The sequence below is a fragment of the Anastrepha ludens genome, chromosome 4, assembly GCF_028408465.1.
Source record: "Anastrepha ludens isolate Willacy chromosome 4, idAnaLude1.1, whole genome shotgun sequence".
Lineage (NCBI taxonomy): Eukaryota > Metazoa > Arthropoda > Insecta > Diptera > Tephritidae > Anastrepha > Anastrepha ludens.
The window spans coordinates 8,872,379-8,894,105 of record NC_071500.1 but is presented as its reverse complement, the minus strand read 5'-3'; the positions used below and the strand labels follow the sequence as shown (position 1 = coordinate 8,894,105).

General features: G+C 39.9%; 1 protein-coding gene across 5 annotated transcripts in view; it reads right to left on the bottom strand.

Moving 5' to 3' along the window:
- LOC128862571 (pneumococcal serine-rich repeat protein-like) overlaps positions 1-21,727 on the bottom strand; it is a 160,382-nt gene that overhangs the window by 93,619 nt on the left and 45,036 nt on the right. For 4 of the 5 annotated variants that reach the window (XM_054101279.1, XM_054101280.1, XM_054101282.1 and 1 more), the window contains exon 2: positions 11,441-13,634. In XM_054101279.1, the coding sequence (XP_053957254.1) occupies positions 11,441-13,634 (2,194 nt within the window). The remainder of the gene's footprint in view (positions 1-11,440; positions 13,635-21,727) is intronic. The other variant, XM_054101281.1, reaches the window with a different exon arrangement.

The window sequence follows — 21,727 nt, the reverse complement described above, 5'->3', positions numbered from 1 at the left end:
TGAAAATATAGGCGAGTTTAGCAGTCTCGAATTGTGAAATGCGAATCTTCAGCGAATTCGGCACAACATGGCGAACGAGTGTCAAAAATGAATTCAGTATTGTCATTGGCGAAAAACCTACATTTGCTTCACCATAACTGTCAAATTTAGCTACTGCTTCTTAAAAAAAAAATAGAAAGGACGGAAAGCCCACTTTAATCTTAAGTATATAATCTATTTAATAATTCTAAAAGCTATAGAAAAAGAAATTGCAAAAACGGCTAGATATACTAGAAAAATGTTCGAGCTAAAAAAGCAGGAACTAAATTTAATGGAAATAAAAGAAGTAAGGAAAAAAGAAGAAAATTGAGAGAAAACGATGGCACAAAGAAAAAATGGGAATGAAGCAAAAGAAGCTGAACCTCAAATATAAAACATAGTTTTAGAATTAAGAACTACTGCTAAGGAATATGAAATCAAAAGTAGCTGAATATGTGGAGTAATTTTAAGTTTAATACTTTATGAAGTCAATGAATTTAATTTGAGATTTTTATCTGATTTTTGCCTGTATGTATTGTAGAATTGAAAACTTTTAAGTGAAATAAGGTAAATGATTTTGAACTTCTTCAATAATTTATCCTACAACAAATCATCAGCTGTTTGGCTTCTAGGGGCAGTAGGAGTGTAAATCGTAATAAGCGTTCCATCAAGGCAGCCCCAATCACATTTGGTATTCCTGATCTAGAGAAATATTTGTTTTTGGCTTGTTGCTTCTCTTGTTCGGTCCAGTTGTTGGGTTGTTTTCTTAACATACACGCGAGTCTCGTATGAACAACTTACTTGTCTCTGGGACGTGTGCAATTTTACTGCTGGGCAATTTCAGCTCAAAAGATATTCTCTCTCATGGAAGCGCGAGCATGTGCGTGTATAAGTATGTGCGTAAATGTAATTGAGAGGAAAGCGCAATAAAGTAAAAACAAACAAAAACACACTTAAAACAAACCAACCCCTGAACAACAACGGCTTGTTATAGGTAGGCAAACATAAACAAATGTATGTACGCATTTAAAGGGTGGCCTATTAGTGGTATACATTTTTAAAGAAAACTGCCAAAATGAAATGTTGCAACAAAAAATCCTTAAAGGGAAACTGAAGACACACCAAAGTAAAACGAAAGATAAAATTTCACTGCCGAAAAAGTTAGTAGTTCTGGAGGACTTATTTGAGGGGCGGAAAGGAGTTGCAAGGCGAATAAAACCACTACACTCAACACTAAAACATTATCAGAGATGATTCATATTGCTTCAAAATAAGCAACAACAGCTTAATAACGCTGTACAACAAAAAATAACAACAACAACATTGCGATAATGAATAAGATTTCTATGTAAAAATAATGGTGACGACTTTTGCGGAACATATTAACCCTCTAACTCCTCAATAGATGGCGCCTTTTGTCCCTCTTGTGAGGAAGGGCAAAATATACTAATAACAGAGGGATCTAACGGGTTAAATGTAACACAAAGTTATATAAATAATTTATAAAAAGACAATATTGCCATTAAAATTGTAATTTTTTTATTTGAAAATAAAAGACGCCATCGAAGACGGATTATAAATGCAGGGCAAATAATAAACATAAAACAAAAATGAAACGATACCAAACCTATGTATCGATAACCTTTAACCGATAAACCGATTTACAGCCAAGATTATAACTTCATGCCACACTACTGCTATTTAAATATTTGGTCTTGAGCAAGTAAATGTACCTGTCATTATCTGCTAGACATTTGGACAGTTCCAACGATACACACGTCGCTAGTGTGCCCTTTATGCAGACACGCCCATGCATATATACATATTTCCATACGTACAAAGGAATGCCACCTTTTATGGATACCGACCTTGTAGGAATAACTTAAAGTAGCAAGACAAAATTCTAACTCAGAACTTTTCGAAACTGAAACAAATTGATAGTGACTATATTTTCGCGCTTTGAAAAATTATAAAACTAAGTATTAGAAAACTATTATTATTATCGTATCTTCAATTAGTAGCATCTTACCAGGGTGGTATCTTAACTTGTAGTTTTCATAAAGTCTTTTGATTTATGGTAGCTTAGGTTAGGTTAGCCAGGTTGCTTGTGTCAGACAAGACACTCGGTGGCCCTGACCTACATTTCATTTCCATCCCTAACTAATTTGTTTAAACCACGTAGATCTTTTTAACAAGGTAACTTGTCCCTCCAGTGAGACATTTTGTAAATACCCCAGGTCTTCACAGAAATAATCGCCAAGATATTTGGCACGACTTCGTTGAAGTGCTGAACATTCACAGAGCAGGTGTTGTACCGACTCAATTTCTTCTTCATCTCCGCAACTCCTGCCAAAGTCATTGTGAGGTGGGGGGTGAACCTCTACTGGCTAGGGTGCAGCTATTTTGTCCCTTTAGGATTCAGTTTTGGCCAGAACGCTTTGGAGACCTTGCAGTTAGTAGTTAGAGCCCACCTTCTCTTGGTTTACGCGATTACACTCAAGTCAATTGCAGTTTACAGTTCGTTTAGAGGAATGAAAGTCCAGCTCAGAGCCTTTCCTTGCAAAATTCTCAGTTCTTTCGCTTTTCTCCCCTCCAGAGTGGCCGAGGACCCAACGAAGTGTGATGTTGTGTTGTTGGATGAGCGTTCTTTGACATATCTTAATCGATGCGCGTTGAGGCCAGGGCTTTGATCGCTGTTTGATTATCAACAAAATGGCAAGGTTTACTTGAAGTAAGTCCATCAGTCTTATCATTTTGGGTGCTTTGTCTATAGCGTAAATCTCAGCTTGGGAGACGTTACATCGGTCCGAGTATATATGAATAATTTAAGTACACACTGAATCCGAGTACACTCCCGATCCAGTGCCACTGCCCATTTTTGAGCTGTCAGTATAAATATGGTGACCACTACCATCTGATCTACCATAACCATCTGGTCTGCCAATCTTTTCTCTCGGGTATTCTTAAAATAAGTTTAGATATGAGGTTTTATAGCGCATTTGCTTCCATCCAAATTTGTCGATTTTTTATAAATCTGCTACACAGTTTCGAGCTTCAAATTATAGGATTTGATATGCATGCCAATCGATTTATATGCTTTTCGTTTCTCGGCGCCGATATTTGGCATCTGAGCTATGACGAGATCTTGAGTATAGAAATGCCAGAATACATCTACATAGTTAGTGAGATACGCGGACGATATAGGGGCGGTCATATCAGCCAAGTCGTAATAAGGACCCAAATATAGCTCGAGGACCATGGTCTGGAACTCGCCAAACATAAGACCGATGCCATTCTGACTACCCGAGGTCACATGCCATTCAAGGCTTAGTATAAATTAGGCGATATGTCCCTAGTGACTGAAAAAGTAGTGAAATACCTAGGCATTCAATTGGATTGCAGGCATACGTTGTGGGCGCAGATACGGCATGCGGCTACCAAAGCAGCAGAGGTCACATGGCGGCCACAAACTCAATAAGTTTGTACGGCAGCGATACATGGGGAGATGCGCTCAGAGTTGCTTCAGCCTCAGCGGAATTCGGAGTTGCTTCAGGCTACCGCATTGTCAAGTGCGTATGCAGCAGTTTTCATTATTAGCTGGGAGATACCTTTCCACCGCCCAGGAACCAGTGGATGCATAGGATTCCAAGAAAAAACACAACATCCGCGGAAGGGAGATTTCAAAGTATGCAGCGGCGGCAAAGCCGATGAAACACTAAACCGATTGGCAAATAGACGGCGAAACTCTTCCCAACAATACGCAAATGGATTTAAAGGAACTTCGGGGATAGTTCACTTGACTGGCACACTTGGTTCCTCTCGGGCCACGGCTACTTCCACGGAAATACCTATAACGCATGGGTAAGGTAAGCGACGCCAGGTGCATATACTGCGAAGCACTGAGCGATGACGCCGAACACACGTTCTTTAGTTGCAGCATATGGCTCGTGGAGAGAGATGCTTTGAGGGGGCAGATTGGCGATGTTGGGCCGAGTAACATAATCAGCAAAATGCTCGAACGCGAGGATGAAGTAAAGAGACACATCAATAACGTAATACCGATAAAAAGATAGTCCTAGACACAGTACAACAAAGCCTCACAAACAGAGACATCAGAAGACGAGTCTATGCATGAAGCTGGCTACAAATACGGTAGATCAAGACGTGGGTGAAGAGAACGGGTTTATTTTATGGACGCCGCTCCCCTGGTTCCTCCCGAAGTAATGCAGAAAGTAGTCCCGGGAAGTGAGTCTTCCCAGAAGAGAAGGAGGGATTATTCTAGTGGCCGTACCACTGAACGCAGTAGACGACGGTCGCTGTTAGTGCGAAGGTATTTTGAACCTTACCTCACCCAACAAAAAAAGGTGTTTGTATTGAAGAAATTAAAAAAAAAACAAAATCTTTCGAAGAAAAACGTTTTTAGTATTCTTTAAGTAAAGAAAAGGTCAAAAACGGTTTTTCATCTTTGAACGCCCGCTATTTTGTCAACAATTTTTTTTTTTTTTTAGGATCGTAGTTCACACTTTTGAAAGTATTTGATGCGGTACCAGCTGGTGGTAGCAGAGGAAGAGGAAGGCCTCCTCTGCGTTGGAAAGAGCAGGTGGAGAAGGACTTGGCTTCACTTGGTGTGCCCAACTGGCGCCGGTTAGCACGAGAAAGAAACGACTGGAGCGCTTTGTTAAACTCGGCCAAAATCGCGTAAGCGGTTAAAGCGCCAATTAAGAAGAAGTTCACACTATAACGGCATTCATCCTGAACAAGAACCTTTTTGTTCTTTTGATTTCAGACACCTGTGAGTCCAGGAATCCGTATCCCCAGCGACATACCTATTTATGGAAGACCCTTTTTTTAAATTCTGGCGACTTTTTACACGAACGTCATATGGCCAAAAGAAAATTTTTATTTTTTAACAATAGATCAGAAAATAAAATACTGAAAACAAAAATAAAAAATCTTTTTTCGTTTCCGTTTTACACCCTTTTAAAGAAACACCCAAAAAACACCATTTCAAATGAGGCGAAAGTCTTAACCAGGCACTGACTTGGGTTCATTCACCATAAGAATACCAGCTCGAAATAAGCGCTTTTTCCTACAGGGTACAGGCATATTTTCATGTGAAGCTTCACAAATTGAACATATTAACGCGAAGAGACGAAAGAACATACGCATGCAAATATAACAGAAGTATTAAAAAGTTTTTGCAGCAAGAAGAATCGGTTTTAAACTCGAGAACAAAATTTATTAATGGTCGGAAATTTCCATTTCTTAAATAAGTTCTAAGTTTATTTATATGTACATAGCATGGAGAGTAAATGCTCCAGCCAGCACATTTTCTCTCGCTTTTTTCTTGTTTCTTTATGCATAAATCTAAGACTGTTGTCGACAATTTGTCATTTCGGCTGTTCATATAATTGGTATTTGGACATTTTGACTATTGTTGCGCGTCATTACTGGTATATATGATAAACTGTTGTTGTTGCTGTTGTTGTTACTTGTGTAGGTATTTGTTACTATTGTCGCCGGCGGCATTCCTTTTTTAGGTAAATTGACTTTATGAGGCGTGAAATTTTGACGACGCGTCATGACTGGCTACGTCTATGAAATCATATCGGGTTAAAGAACATAAATTTACATAAAACCAAATTGTTGTCACTGCCAGCTTCAAATATTGATTGATAAAATGTGATCGTGTGCGGCATTTTAATTTTACAGAAAAATAATGGAAATATGCGCTTGGTCGTCTTTGGATCTGTTGAGTTGTTAACAAAGTCATTAGCATTTTGTTAAACTTTGGCAATTAGAAGATTCTAATCGTCAAGAAGTACTCACGAATATGGATGTATGTGCGTATGTGTCAATGTATTACTTGGTATTATAAGTGGTAAGACTAAGGAATTTTTTCCCTATGGCCATTTTCATGGTTCCTCAAGTCCTGCGAGTAAATTCAACAAATTTTCAAACTTTTTAATTCGAATTTTTAGAACAATTTCGAGTTTCATATTTAAAGCCCACTTCGGTATAATAAAAAGCAAAATTTGAAATGGCTTGATAATTTACTTTTTTTTTGGCAAATTGCAAAGTTTTAACTTTTTTTTATAAAGTGTGGTTAAGTTTCAAGTTGATTTTGAATAGACAACAATTCTTTTAGGAAATTATTGTCATTTCTCTTTATTATGATAATATTGGTATGGCTCAATTACGTATAGAACAAAATATTGGCCAAATAGCCGCCGCAGCCTCGGCGGCACACCTCCATCCGATGGTCCAAATTTTCGATGACGCTGAGGCCTAATTGAGGTTCTATGCCGTTAATGTGCCGAATTATCTCATCCTTTAGCTCCAGAATTGTTGCTGGCTTATTCACGTACATCTTTTCTTTCAAATAACCCCAAAGAAAGAAGTCCAACCGTGTCAAATCACATGATCTTGGCGGCCAATTGACATCGGCGCCACGTGAGATTATTCGGCCATCAAATTTTTCGCGCAAAAGAGCCATTGTTTCGTTCGCTGTGTGACAAGTGGCATCCTGTTAAAACCACATGTCGTCCACATCCATATCTTCCAATTCGGGCCATAAAAAGTTCGTTATCATCTCACGATAGCGAACACTATTCACAGTAACTGCCTGACCGACCAGCCTCATTTTGGAAAAAATACGGCCCAATGATGCCGCTGGCCCATAAACCGTTCCAGTCACTCCTTGTGGGTGCATTGGTTTTTCGGCAATCACTCACTCTTGGATTATCATTCGCCCAAATGCGGCAATTCTGCTTATTGACGAACCCACTGAGACGAAAATGTGCATCATCACTGAAGATGATTTTCTTCACGAAGTGCGCGATATTCATTTTGATTTGAACGCCTGAATAACTTTAACGCGTTGCTCGATTGTGTACCTTTCCATGGTTCAAATTGAGTTAGTCTGAGAATGAAAAATGTGAAATGAAATGCAGAAAAAAAATTGACGTTTAGGAGTGGTTCACATTCAACATCGGCCCTTGAAATTTAACCACCCTTTACAATAAATTTTTTTTCATAAAAATATAGTTCATAGTACAACAAAAACCATATAACTTAAAGTTTCCTATTTCTCACAAATTTCCACATATTTTCTTGAAAATTGCAACCTTTTTAATCAGAATTTTTAGTGAAATTTCGAGTAGGTAATTTTATGGCGCAGAAGCTTGGTATATGAAAATATCAGGTGAGGCGTCACTTAGATTGTTTGAGCGAAAGATTCTGCGCAAGATTTCTGGACCTTCGCACGTTGGCGACGGCGAATATCGCAGACGATGGAACGATGAGCTGTATGAGCTTTACGACGACATAGACATAGCGCAGCGAATAAAGATCCAGCGGCTACGTTGGCCGGGTCATGTCGTCCGAATGGATACAAACGCTCCGGCTTTGAAAGTATTCGATGCAGTACCAGCTGGTGGTAGCAGAGGAAGTGGAGATATGAGAGATTTGGAGAGATCAGGTGGAGAAGGACTTGGCTTCACGTGGTGTGTCCAATTGGCGGTTAGCGCGAGAAAGAAACCACTGGCTCGCTTTGTTAAACTCGGCCAAAAATCGATTTCTTGTTTTTTCAATATTCGAAAGTATAGTATCTTAAGAATACGCTGTGAAATTTTCATGCGGTAATTCGCAATATTATAGCTTCTACAGCCCATTAAGTAGGCAGAGAGCGGTCCGCGCGCTCCTGTACCTCACACTTTAAACTCATATATCTCGAAACGACTTTTTTCGGCACGGGTGGGATGAAAAAGAAAAATATTCAACCGAATCACTTGAAATTCGAATATCTTGTTCACAACATGTATGGCTATCAGCGGCACTAGAATCATAATTTTATTTAAATAATTTCCTATTTTTTACACTAAAAACTAGGGGAAAAAACTTGTTTCAAAATCGCTCTATTTTGTCAATTTTTAATTTGTTCGATTTATTCTAGTTCCGACCATAACTACACTTTTTCTGTTTAAGGATCTTCTTGAGTTTTGTGATTCAGATGAGTTGAAGTCTTGAAATCACCTACGCCATCCGGGTTCGATTTTTCGATAGGGTCATCTTCAGCGGCATTTTTATAGTAATTAGTATTGTTTTTTAAAAAATAAAAAAATTTTTTTTATATACGCAATAGATGTAATAATGAACACGAAAAGTTAAAATATCGTTTTTGTAATTTTCTACGGCTGATTAAAATAAGTGAAATTTTCGTTGTTTACACCACTGGGTCCCCTTAAACGATTATCGCACCAAATAAGAAGAAGAAGAACTGGGCAGCTGCAGTATACAAACAAACAGTCAATGGAGCGTATAACGGTTAAAATAAAGTTTTACAACACTTAAAATCATTATTTTTTATTTATTAAAAACGTGATTCAAAAACCAAATTGGATTTGTACCTCTCATCAAACCAGATAATTTATCAAATTGTAAACTGTCTCGAGATTATAAATCGCTACAACAACTTAATGAGCAGCCAGCAAACAGTAAACGCCTTTGTATGCATAGATTTGTTTTTGTGCGGCCTAAAATATTGGCGAAAACGGTGCCAGCCAAAAACCAGAAACCACAAAACAACCGCATCACAGAAACTACTAAAAAATTAAATGAAACTACTTAGGCGAATTGATGACTTCCACCGGCCGTAAGTCGGTTAAAACGTGCAAGAAAAACTAGTTGCAATGCTTTGATAAGCAAACAAACCAAATCCACTGCAGACATAGTTGTCTGTGTGCCAACGCGCATGCGTACACTCATCTATCGACGCCACCCATCAATTTACAGCAGCGTAAATTAATAGCAGTGACAGTCGACGGCGGACAAGAGTCAGATAACAGTTAGCTGCAGCGATGCGACAATGACCAAGCCAACACCAATGCAATCGACAGGCATTCATGGGTAGATAGCCATAGCCAGAGTGGCGCCGCCACTCCCCTGGATGCCACATTCATTGAGCGGAATAATTGGAAGCGCAGTGTTTGCATACAAATCGGCACGTATTCGAAAACGTAAAGGCAAATGCCAAATTATTCGCCTCAAAATATGAAAAATAGTACAATACTATGATGAAAAACCAGAAAGAAATCATTTGAGCCACTCTGAATGCTTCCAGCGAAAGTGCAATAAAACCTTAGCAACAAATTACGATATTGTTTGTTGTAAAAAAACACACAAAAAAAAAAGAAAATGCCATAAATATATGGAAGCGTATAATGAATGCAAAGTGCAAGAAAGCGATCGAAAACCGGTGACTTGTTGTTATTGAAATTAGTTGATGTTTATTTATAACAGGGCACTGAGATCCGCTTTTCAGAAAAATATGAGATTACAGCGCATTCACGTCTTTGATAGAGTTTGTGGAGCAGATGCATTGGGATTGGAATGGGATATATATTTAGTTGTAATTCTGAAGAATATTGTTTATGATAAACTACTTAATTCAAAAAGGCATAAATATGCAGTCTGTCTAGTAGAAGTGTGACCACCATGGCTTAGAAACTTTTTCACTAATTCGATTCTAGCAAACTGCATTAAATGGACTTTTAATTTTTATAATACGCAATAAATTCAATAAAATGTATTGTCACCACTATTATTATTATATTATATAATTGGCGCTAATACCTTGTTTGGGGTGTTTGGCCGAGCTTTTTCTCCTATTTGGGGTGTGCGCCTTCCGCAAACGGAGGGAACTACAATTTTAAGCTGACCTCCGAACGGCAGTTTTTTATGAAGAGCTTTTTTATGGCAGAAAGATACTCGGAGGTTTGCCATTGCCTGCTGAGTGGCGATCGCTGTTACATGGTCCGCCACTCGAAGTGTAAGTCTTCAGTGATTTCTGAAGATATATTAAATTTTTATAAAACACTTTATATGGGGGGAAGCGCGAATAAAACCGAATATTGCCTATGGAAGCGAGATTAAAAATTAAAACCATGCGGGGTTAACAATTGAAAAGGTCATAAATTTAGTTTGGAAAATTACTTTTATTCAACTCAAAGCGAAAAATGTGTGAAAATAATGCAAAATAGAGAATCAATTTACTTTTGCTCTATATGACCACCTTTTGTCTCGTCTATGGTATTGAGACGGTCCAGAAACTAATCGCAAGCTGTCCGAATGTGACTTGCTGGTATTTTGGCCCACTCACGGACAATGACTTTTTCAGCGCCTTGAGAATGATGAATCTTTTATGTCGGACCTTGCTCTCGAAAATGGTACAAATAGAATAATCCATCAGATTCGCGTCTGTTGAATTTGAGAGCCATTGTGCGGACGTTGTTTTTTAGCCATTTTTGGTTCACTCGAGCTTTGTGAGACGGTGCCGAGTCCTGTATGAAACGTTCATGGTCTGCCACCGGAATGATTGTCTGTCCACGGATTCAAAGCAACCTTCAGAATACTTTCCCGATAATAATTCGCATTTGTCTTGACGCCAGGCTCAATAAAAACTATTGGGGAGCGCCCATCTGCGGTTACAGCGGCCCAAACCATTACCTGTGGCGGGTGCTGTGGTGTTGCCTCCTGGTGGCCAATCGATGACTCAAACTCTCATATGAGCGGTCGGTCACATAAACTCTATCGTTTTGGGAGTTTACGAATTGCTTAATTGTAAAAATTTTCTCGTCAGAAAGCACACTGTAAGGAAATCGACCGCTTTCGGCCAAGCGAAGCACCTTCGCTCTCTCAAGTCTGATTTATTGCTGCTTTAGTGTGAGATCACGCGCCTTTTGGATCTTGTAAGGCTTGTCTTTGAGATCTTTTTTAAGTATGCGTAGGATGCTACGCTCAAATATTTTCTGTTCTTTCGCCATATGATTGGCACTTCGTCGAGGATTTCGCTCAAGTCGCTTCTTCACTTTTTGAACCATTTCACGTGACGTTGCAGTCTTTTGATGACCCCTTCCATGACGTTTCGCGATGCTACCAGTATGATTGTAACGAGTGATGGTGCGATAAATAAAAATTTTATTTATTTTAAGGTGCTCGAGTTCACGAACAATCGCTGGTTGTGATTTTCCAGCCAAATATAATGCAATCATACTATTACGCTTGAAATCCATTACTGATTTTCTTTTTTCGCGTTTACTCTAGGCAAACGGCTTCCGCGCGCTTGTGAACAATACTCTGGACTGTCATTTAGCCAACTAACAGACAGCTGATGCCCGTGCATCAGCTGCACGAGCGGCCTGAAGCCGGACCCTGTAGAAAAAACTTTTACAATCAGGATATCCACTTGAAATTTTAAGCGGTTCCCATAATGTTTCTTTAGCGGTTTATTTCAAATGTTCCATAGCTTTTTTTCTACCACTAGGAGCATACACTTCTAAAACTTATTCAAATTATTCAAGATAATATTTACATCAATTTTAACTACAAAGCTCTACAAGGCACATTTGTCGCTATCACTTACCTTCTCGCCTTGCTGGTGCGACTTTTTTGCTGTTTAACACCCGCAACCCCTTCGTCTTCGCTTAGCGCCCTCTCCGTGGTGCTCAGTTGGCTACTAAGCGAGTTGGGTGAGAGCATGTCCAGTAGCGGTAAGTCCGTATGACGACGCATCTCTTCACGCAGGCGTCGATGTTGAGCGCGACCAATTCGTTGATTGCTGCGCGCCGACGTTTGGTCGAAAACTACACCGCTGCTACTACTGTTCACATTTTTACCACTAACTGCGCCGGATGACACACTGCTAAGGGTCATATTTACAGGCTCAAAGAACAACTTGTCTGGGGAGTAGCCGAGACTATTGACTACCATTAGGCTATCGTCATCAGCGGTGCTAGGCGAGCGTATACTACTACATGGACCAGATGACAGGTTTGGTGGTAATGAGGATTGATGATGTGCGTGTGTATAATGAGACGGACGATGAACGCTTGATAACTGATAGTCGCAGTCCACCAAGTCACAGCGGGAATGAACTGGACACTTCTTCACAATCGGATATGTACTCAAATCGGTGTTGGCATGACACGATGCTTTGTGCGGCTGCAGCGCTTGTTTGACGGAGGAGCTGGAAGTACGCGTCGCACTTTGTAGGCGCGGTGGCAAGGAGGACGCCTTCTCCGTGCTATTCATCTTATGACTAAATTCTGTATGATATTTTGTAAGTGGCGACAATACAGCGCGAGCGCGTAGCTCGTTGGAATCTTCGCTGGTCTCGTTATTTGGTTCGTCGTCGCTCATCGCACAACGCATGACACTCACTTTGGTTTTACCCACGTCCTTGCGCTTCTTGGAAGCCGACTTTTGGCTGCTCGGTGTGCGTGACTTATGCGAGCGTTTCGAGCGGTCATGTGCGGCTTTCGTGTCAACAGCCGCGGAATTAACTGTGGCCACGTTATCCATGTTGGACTGGCCAACAAATTCTCCCGAATGGTTGGACAATGACTTTGCGACGAATGCAGGCAAACGATGTGAGATCTCTGAGTAGTCGGTACTATTATTTCTATTACTATTTCTGCTGCCGCTGCGTTGGCGGCAACGTTCCTTGCTATTGGTGCTGCGCTTGCTGTGCGCACCACGGTTTTCGTCGTCGTTTGATGCTGATGCCGAATGTTCCTCCTCGTTCGTTGTGCTGCTGCTGCTGCTGGTGCCAATGTCCAGCCCTTTCTCTTTGCATATTATGTCATAAAGAGCGCTGATCGGACGTGATTCGCTGCGTACGCGCACTGCGCGTTTTTTACCAGCGAACCGATTCGAATTACGACTCCGACCGGATGCCGAAGCCGAAGCCGACGCGGAAGCTGTTGCTGATGCTGATGCCGACGTATGGCCTGCCGATGTGGGGGACGTTAAGGATATGTTGTTGTTGCTGTTGTGCTTGTTATTATGATTGGTGTTTATGTGTGTGTCTGTCGTGTTGTCTAATTGATTAGTTTTACTACAATCACTACTACTTAACGTACCAACAACAAAACTACTACCACTGATATCGTACGGTGTGTATGAGGTATCGTTAAATTCACCTTTCTTTGTAGGGCGCCCAAATGCTGGCGACGATTTCGTAAAATGTTCGCAACTTTTTCTTTCGCCGTTGCTGTTGCTGCCCACAGAGCCGCCACGAAAAAAAGCAGCACGCGCACTTGACGAACTACTACTTTTGATGTTGCTGCTGCTGTTAGCGCTAACCGACTCACGGTCGCGCTTAGCAATCGACGTTGGTGATGTGGTATTAGCTCTACCGATAGCTGCTGTACCTGTGCCAATTGGTGGCGGAACTACTGTAGCGGTGCTGGTCTTGGGAAAGTGACGCTCATTGACCAACTGCGAAGGTGTATTATAGACACTTTGGTAATTCTCATTCAGAGCGGCAACATCATTCGCCTTTGGGGTATGAATGTGCAGATTGACGTCGGTATAGTAGGAGGGTGCGGTGTGGTGATGGAAATGGGGGTGCACACCTTGATAACGTGTGGATGATTTGCTTCCAGTTGCTGGTACTCGTTGTTGTTTTTGTTGTTGTAGATGTTTTGATTTATCGTATATTGACGTTTGCTGGCAGCTCGAATTGGCAGTGGCTGATGCGGAGGATAGACTACAATTTGAGGATTTGTTTTCGTTATTCGTGTCAGTATTCTGACTGCGTGCAGCGTCAACGGATACTGCAAGTAGACAAAAGAATAGTGAAAGCAATTAAGAAATGCTCGAAATATAGTAATTGATAAATTGAAGTTATTTGTTGACTTCATAATCATTGGAAATATGGATGCGAGCATGCGAATATTTCGAATATCGATTTTGAATAAGTGTAAAAAAATATGAAAAATATGTAAAAAAGTATGTAAGTGAATAAAAATCTTGGATTAGCACATACGGAAGTACAACTTAGTCAATTTCCCACTGCATCAACTTCAATTTGCCTACCAACAAGGTAAATCCAAATGCCGGACAGAGGCCACACCAATTCCTATTGTGTTTCAGTCTGCAAGTGACCTTCAAGGCCTCTCCTTGGATGGAAACATCAAGTGGTGGTAGACTAACCATAACATCTAACGCCGGGCCTGAAGTATCATAGTCGGAAAAGCTACGGTGTAACAGATGGCCACAGTGCGTTGTAATCTCAATAAGGTCCTCCTGACTCCCACGAGAGCGAGTTGGAGTCTATTCATCCAGACCACCGATGCAGAGGTGATAATAGGTCGTATCATAGCTGTGTTGATCCATAAAATCTTACTAGGAGAAAGACTCCACGTTTTCCCAAACACGCCTTTCCACTGCCAGAAGGCTGTCAGTGCTTTGGATGTCTTTGTTTCAACGTGTGACTTCTAAAGGAGTTATTCTCGAGGATTACTCCAAGACACTTTATTTCTTTGAATAGCTGGATTGTGACGCCTTTTAGCTTAGACAGAACGAGTCCACCAAGCTTCCTCCTTCTGGTGAAGAGGACAATACTAGTCTTGGTAGGGCCCATTCGCAAAGCACCAAGTACCAATCATATCCAGAGTTTTCTGCACTTTCCTACAGATGTTCATAAGCGAAGGGCCTGCTACCAAACAGGCAACGTCGTCCACATATGCCTGTGCTTAGGCTCGTGCATCATTCAAGGTGGTGAGCAGAGGATCGATCACCATGCACCTCAGAGTAATGAAGGCAGCACACCGCCCTGGGGGCAACCTCTATTAACACCGGATGACATTAGCAGATCTTCCTTTGCCTTGGGGATACCCTCTATTAGCACCGGATGACACCAGCAGATCTTCCTCTGTTCACACCGTGACGATTCTTTGGGCCAACATCGAATGAATCCAATTCACTAGCACCCGGTCTACGCCAGCTAATGAAACAATGAAGTAGTGAATAAAGCGAATGCAGTACTTCGCTGGAAACCAACTGATAGACAATGGAATGAGCAGGTGCAAAAACTGATTGTTTACTGATTTGTCGTTGGTTTCACACTAACTGGCGGTCGCTGGCGTTTGGCGTTTGACTCATGCGGTCTTCTACTAAAGCAACATCAGCCTCATTATTCAACAACGACACCCGTGAAGGCGACTGATTGTCATAAAAGTTTCAGTCTTAATGTAAAAACTTCGAGAAATAATTGAAAGAAGCAATCAAAATTATGGCCCTATGGTAAATTAATAGGTTTCACTTAAAAAAAAACTTTACAGGGCGGATTATAAGATAATATCATACATATAACAGAGGTTTGGCTAGCTAACTAGTAACTTTTTGAGTCCGATTAACAATCGTTGGAGTTCATCAAAGGCGGAGAACTGACGGAAATTATTCTAAAACTAGTCGGAAAAATGCGACAGTGCTGAAATACAGTAATTTTTGTTATCTTTGAGTTATCCGAACTGTTATGCTAGTCACTGTGTATTCGTGCATAGCTTTATGAAAGAATAAAAAAATAAAATAAAAAGTAACACACCGACAGTAAAAAATGGCAATAAATTCGAGATATAAAGTTTCATAATGAAAACCACAAAATTCAAAATCGATGACAAAAACCATAAAATATTTGTAAGTCTCATTTGTGGTGATTACGTAAGTGCAATCAAATTGCAACTTTATATTGCCACCGTTATGTTTTTTGCATTTGTTTTTGTTTCTGTTTCTGCTTTGCCCTTTGAGTGCAGCTCACAAGTCAGTATGAAATCTTTGTGAGCTTTTACACTTTTTTGTAAAAATTTTAATTTACCACTGACAATTTCGTAAAAACCGATTCAAAGAAGGTACAACTATAAATTTTGTCACTTTAAATTAATTATAAATAAAACAAAAAAAAAGTGAGAAAAACAAACAAAAAAGTTGATAGGAGCATAAACTTAGATGCCAAAAACCAAACAAAAAGCGAAAACGATTAAAACGAAAAGTTTTAAAAATCATATCAAAAGTTTTGAAGCATTCTTGGGTTGTTGAAGTAAAAATAACTCAATGCCTGTGTGACGATGATTCAATTATTAAAGGTTTGCTCACTTGTCATATTAAAATTCTGACTCTTCCTTACAGAAGGTCGCATTCAAGAAGGGCGAAGAAAGCGAACAAATTAAATACCATTTTTGTTTTTACTTTAATTATAAGTACAGGGTGAACGATATGAAGTGTTACCAACTTCACACTGCTTGTATCTGTAAAACAGCTCATGACATCAACGTCAAAATTGTTCCAATGACAGTTCAATATATTGGTTTTAAGCCATCAAAAGCATTTGCGTCCCAGTTTTGTTGAATTTTTTTTTCTGTGATGGAATTCAAACGTAATAGTGTGATTGCGTTATATTTGGCTGGAAAATCACAACCAGCCATTGTTCGTGAGCTCAGTCACCTCAAAGTGAATAAAATGTTTGTGTACCGCACTATAAAACGTTACAATGATACTGGTAGCATTGCAAAACCCTATGGAGGTGGACCAAAAAAAGCCGCAACAACGCCAGAAATGGTTCGGAAAGTGAAGGCTCGATTTAAACGAAATCCACGTCGAAGTGGAAGAAAAATGGCCAAAGAACTGAAAATATCGCAAGACAGCATTCGACGCATATTGAAAAATGAGCTCAAGATCAAGGCTTACAAGTTCCAAAAAGCATACGATCTTTCACCCCAGCAAAAAAAAGTTCGGTGCGAAAGAGCAAAGGAGTTGTTGCGCTTACACGAACGTCGCGAATTTCCTAACATTGTGTTTTCTGATGAAAAAAGTTCCCAATTGAGCAGTTCATAAACACTCAAAACGATCGAGTTTACTTGACCAAACGCTCATACGAGAATTTGAGCCTACGTATGGCCACTCGAAGCAATTCCCCGCCGCAAGTTATGGTTTGGGCCGCAGTGACTGCTGGTGGACGCTTTACAATCGTTTTTATCGAGCCTGGTGTCAAAGTGAATGCGACTTATTATCGGGAAAATGTTTTAGAAACTGCTTTAGAGCCGTGGACACGCAAACATTTCGGTCGTAGACCATGGACGCTCCAACAGGACTCGGCACCGTCTCATAAAGCTCGTGTGAACCAACAATGGTTAAAAAATCATGTTCCACACTTCATTTCGTCCACACAATGGCTTTCGAATTCGCCAGATGCAAATCCGATGGACTATTCCATCTGGTCCATTTTGGAGAGCAAGGTGAGGACTAAAAAATATGCCAAGAATGGGCCAAAATACCTCAAGATCACATTCGTGCACAATCCAACTGACTTTTTGACCGTTTGAAGGCTATAGTCAAAGCAAAAGGTGGTCATATCGACCTAACGTGAATATATGTTAAAGTTGTAATCATTTTTGAACAATTTTGTCTTTGAAATCTATAAAAACTGATTTCACACAAAAAAGTTATGGTGTTTTGAATTGGTCACTCTTCATAGCGTTCACCCTGTATACTCTCATTTGGTTGGTTCGAATCTCGGTGAAACACCAAAATTAAGGAAAACATTTTTCCAATAGCGGTCGCCCCTCGGCAGGCAATGGCAAACCTCCGAGTGTATTTCTGCCATAAAAAAGTTCCTCATAAAAAATATCTGCCGTTCGGAGTCGGCTTGAAACTGTAGCTGCCTCCATTTGTGGAACAACATCAAAACGCACAACACAAATTGGAGAAGGAGCTTGGCCAAACACTCAAAAAGGGTGTACGCGCCAATTCTATATATATATAACATATATATATATACATACTCTCAGTTTTTTGCAAAAAATGATTGAAAAACTCGTTGTCTGGAGAAGCTGCCCCTCTTAATGCGTGCCATAACCTTTTTCAAGATTTTGTTCTAGATTAACGCTACTCTTTGCTTACCTGCATATGTGTGTGTGTGTGTTTACCTATGCACTCCCACATAAAAATTAAGTTAGTTTTCTAAGCCCTCTAATTATCACCTACCAATCCGATTTTGGCTAAAAGTGTTGCCAATTAACACCACCGCAGCTCGCTCTAGATACTCACATATACCTATAGGTTTATGTAGATATTTACATATGCCTTATATTTATTTGTGTACATGTATAACCATATGTGTATGTATTTGTCGAAATGCCGACTTGCTTATTTCCCCCTCCTAGTCTCTTTGTAGTGCTTAATTTGTTGCTGTACGGTGCACTAAAAATTTAAACGGCTAACTGCACCTCTCTCACCTTGACACGATTTCATGGTGTGTCGTTTGGTGGTCGTTCATAGCCGCCGCCAAAGGTTGTATGCACTAGCTGCGGTAGCTCAGGTGTGCATTTAAATGCTTGCCAAGTAGATTTAATTTAATCCCCGAGACCCTGACTCGCTCTCACCTAGAAACAAAAAATAAAATAAAAAAATAATAAAAAAGCAAATAATCGTGTCAAAACCACCAACAAAAAGGCCGAACCACCTTTCTAAGCAAACGTGCGGGTATTAACCAACTAAATAACTGTACCACCCACTTGCTAGTTGTTTGCGTAAATGGCCTTAATGACTGACTGGCTGACTAAAGGCAAATTGAGTGCTTAAACTTTTTACCCCTTTTTGTTGTGCCGCCACCAAGCCCCCAGTTGTTGTTCAAGTGTGGGTGTGCTATTAATTGCTCGACTATTTTGAATTCGAAATTTAATTTTGCATGTAATAACGTGATTCTGCTGATACCCACCATGCCTTTTAGGCTGTACGTCATTTTTCAGTCCTTAAATTATTTGCGTAACAAATTAGCATTCGAAAGTGTGGTTGCAAATTAATTACTTTGAAAACAAACTAAATACAATTCTAGATCTCATTTTTGTCAGAGTGTCACAGTCCATTCTAACCTACAGATAAGCATCATACAGTGGCCGTCAGAAGTCTACATGCACCCCTCCCTTTTGTTGTTTACAAAGTATACGAGTAAACACTTTGCTTAAAAATGTATTTCTGCAATTTCATTTGAAATTTTTTTGTAATCATTTAAACTAAAACGAATCCATTCTTTAACATAAAACAACACAGTTTTGCTAAAAAACGCAAAAAGAGCGCACATACAGAACCGGCTTCCTAGCTTGTACTCTGAAATCCTATGTTGTGATAACGGTAAAATACCGTTTTCTATTTCTTTCCTTTTTTATGTTTGTTGCTTTGCTAATATTGATTTTAGTTGCAAGTTGCAGTTGGTGTTAGAAATTTAGTTATTCTGCACACAAAAGAAAAAAATCATATGGCGAAACTTCAAAAATCTTAAATCGTGCAATAATCCAGACCATTGTAAAAAACTTAAAAAATAGTGGTTCTACCGAAAATAAACCGCGCAGTGGCCGCCCGAGCAAACTATCTCGCAGAGACGTCAGCTTGATTGTAAAAGAAGTGGACAAAAATCCAAAGGTTTCTGGGTTCTATGCCGTTAATGTGCCGAATTATCTCATCTTTTAGCTCTTGAATTGTTGCTGGCTTATCGACGTACACTTTTCTTTCAAATAACCCCAAAGAAAGAAGTCCAACGGTGTCGTTGACGTTTAGTTGTGGCTCACATTCAACATCGGCCCTTGAAATTTAACCAACCTTTATAACCTTTCCAACAATACCCCATTTATGTAAAACGGATCAGATAATTTTGACTCGATATCAGGTTTTAGTATCTTTTGATAAAGACTTTTTTGAAATTTGCCAACTTCATAATTTCTGTGAAAAAGAAATGTCAAAATTTGTTAAGTTCATTTCCATTCTGCTGCACCATGAATTTAACACTTGAACCGAATTTCAGCGAAATTGAAGGTTTTGTAGCACGGAAGACGGTTCTACGTTATCGGAAATGATGACTCGGATTTACATCCAGCCAAAAATGTAAAAGATACCTGTAGTCAGAGAAAAAAATTATCTCAAATCAACGAAAACGAAATAAAAAACTTTCAAACTTACCGTGTAATTTTGAAGGAATACAAAAAAGCCATTAGATATGCGTAACGCAACTCTTGGAATTCATTGAATTCGTCAAGGATTCTGCATCCTTTCTAAGGACCGCTTCACAAATTATAATTCTGGTATTAAGCTAAACATTTTTTTTTTGTTAATATCATATTTGGCAATTTCCGTTTGCGCCGTTACTTATATACAGGATGAACGATATGACGCGTTGTTAAAGAAGTTGTTCAAAAATGATTACAATTTTATATGACCACCTTTTGCCTTGACTATAGCCTTCAAACGGTCTTGAGGTATTTTGGTCCATTCTCATATAATCGCTTTTTTCAGCGCATCCATACTGGCATATTTTTTAGTCCTCACCTGGCTCTCCAAAATGGGCCAGATGGAACAGTCCATCGGATTTGCATCTGGCGAATTCGAAAGCCATTGTGTGGACGAAATGAAGTGTGGAACATGATTTTTTAACCATTCTTGATTCACACGAGCTTTATGAGACGGTGCCGAGTCCTGTTCGAACGTCCATGGTCTACGACCGAAATGTTTGCGTGTCCACAGCTCTAAAGCAGCTTCTAAAGCATTTTCCCGATAACAAGTCGCATTCACTTTGATACCAGGCTCGATAAAAACGATTGGAGAGCGTCCATCAGCGATCACTGCGGCCCAAACCATTACTTGCTGTGGGAAATTGCTTCGAGTGGCCATACGTAGGCTCAAATTCTCGTATGAGCGTTCGGTCAAGTAAACACGATCGTTTTGAGTGTTTATGAACTGCTCAATTGGGAAGCGCAACAACTCCAATCAGTCTTTTTTTCAGACGACAATGAAATGTCATTGGTTAATGTTTTTCGTGTATCCCTAACACAATTTTAGTTTTTTCGTAAACAAACCGCTTTGTGGCCCCAGTTACGTCCAAGGATGATAGATTTCAAGGTTTGCTTGAAGAAAAATCTTTGGACTTAGGACTTGCGTTATTGATACCCGAAAAAAAACTATACACAGCCAATGCTCAAGCCCAAGCTAAATTTTGTTAAAAAAATCCCAAGAGACGTCAGCACATCAGCCGATGTTGTCAAATTCGCTCAAAGCCGAATAACGGTATGCTACTTAGACCACCTCTAAACTTCGTTTCACCATTAGTGACGCCAGCGTATAAGCTGATTCGAATTCGCTGAAAGCCGTATAACGGTCTGTTATTAGTCACACCTTCTGAATTCTTTCACCAAGCTGATAAGCTATCATCCTCGGATACTGCGTCAAGTAATGCTGATTGCAGAGACATATTGGTGTTTGCAAGTGATAGTGGTTATTGATCGATTTCATCCATACGTAAAAAATATAATTCCAAGCGTTCAGCGCGGTCATCCAACCTGCGTAATGCTTTTGTGGCGACCGTCTTGTAAATACGTTACATCTCTTCATTTTTGCGAAAAAGGGGTTAACATCGGGCCAAAAGTGTACTAGGAGGCGTGTCTTAGAAGGCGTGGTGAAGCAGTTGAGCAGTACATTCTTCAATGGTGAGCGTTGATAGCCCATAAGGCAAAACCTACGCTGCAGTGGCTAAGAAACAATATTCCTAGGTTCATAGCCGCAGAGGATTGCCAGTCTGCAAGTCCAGATCGGAATCGATTGGTCGACAGTTTGTCGTCAGAATTGGAGAACATGGCCTTTTGAAGACCTCAAAGAAATTTGGAGAGTCTCAAACAATTGTTGGTTCGAGCAGCGACGCCAACATCCATGGTGATCGCGCATGCTGCAATAGCTGAATAGTCTAATCGTTTGAAGACTTGTGTAAAACCAAATGGTGACCATTTCGAATGACAGTTAATCTTTTTCTTTTAATATTTATATGTTCAAATAGAACAAACTTCATCTATAAGAGACTTACAAGACCATATCTATTTCGATTTCTCTA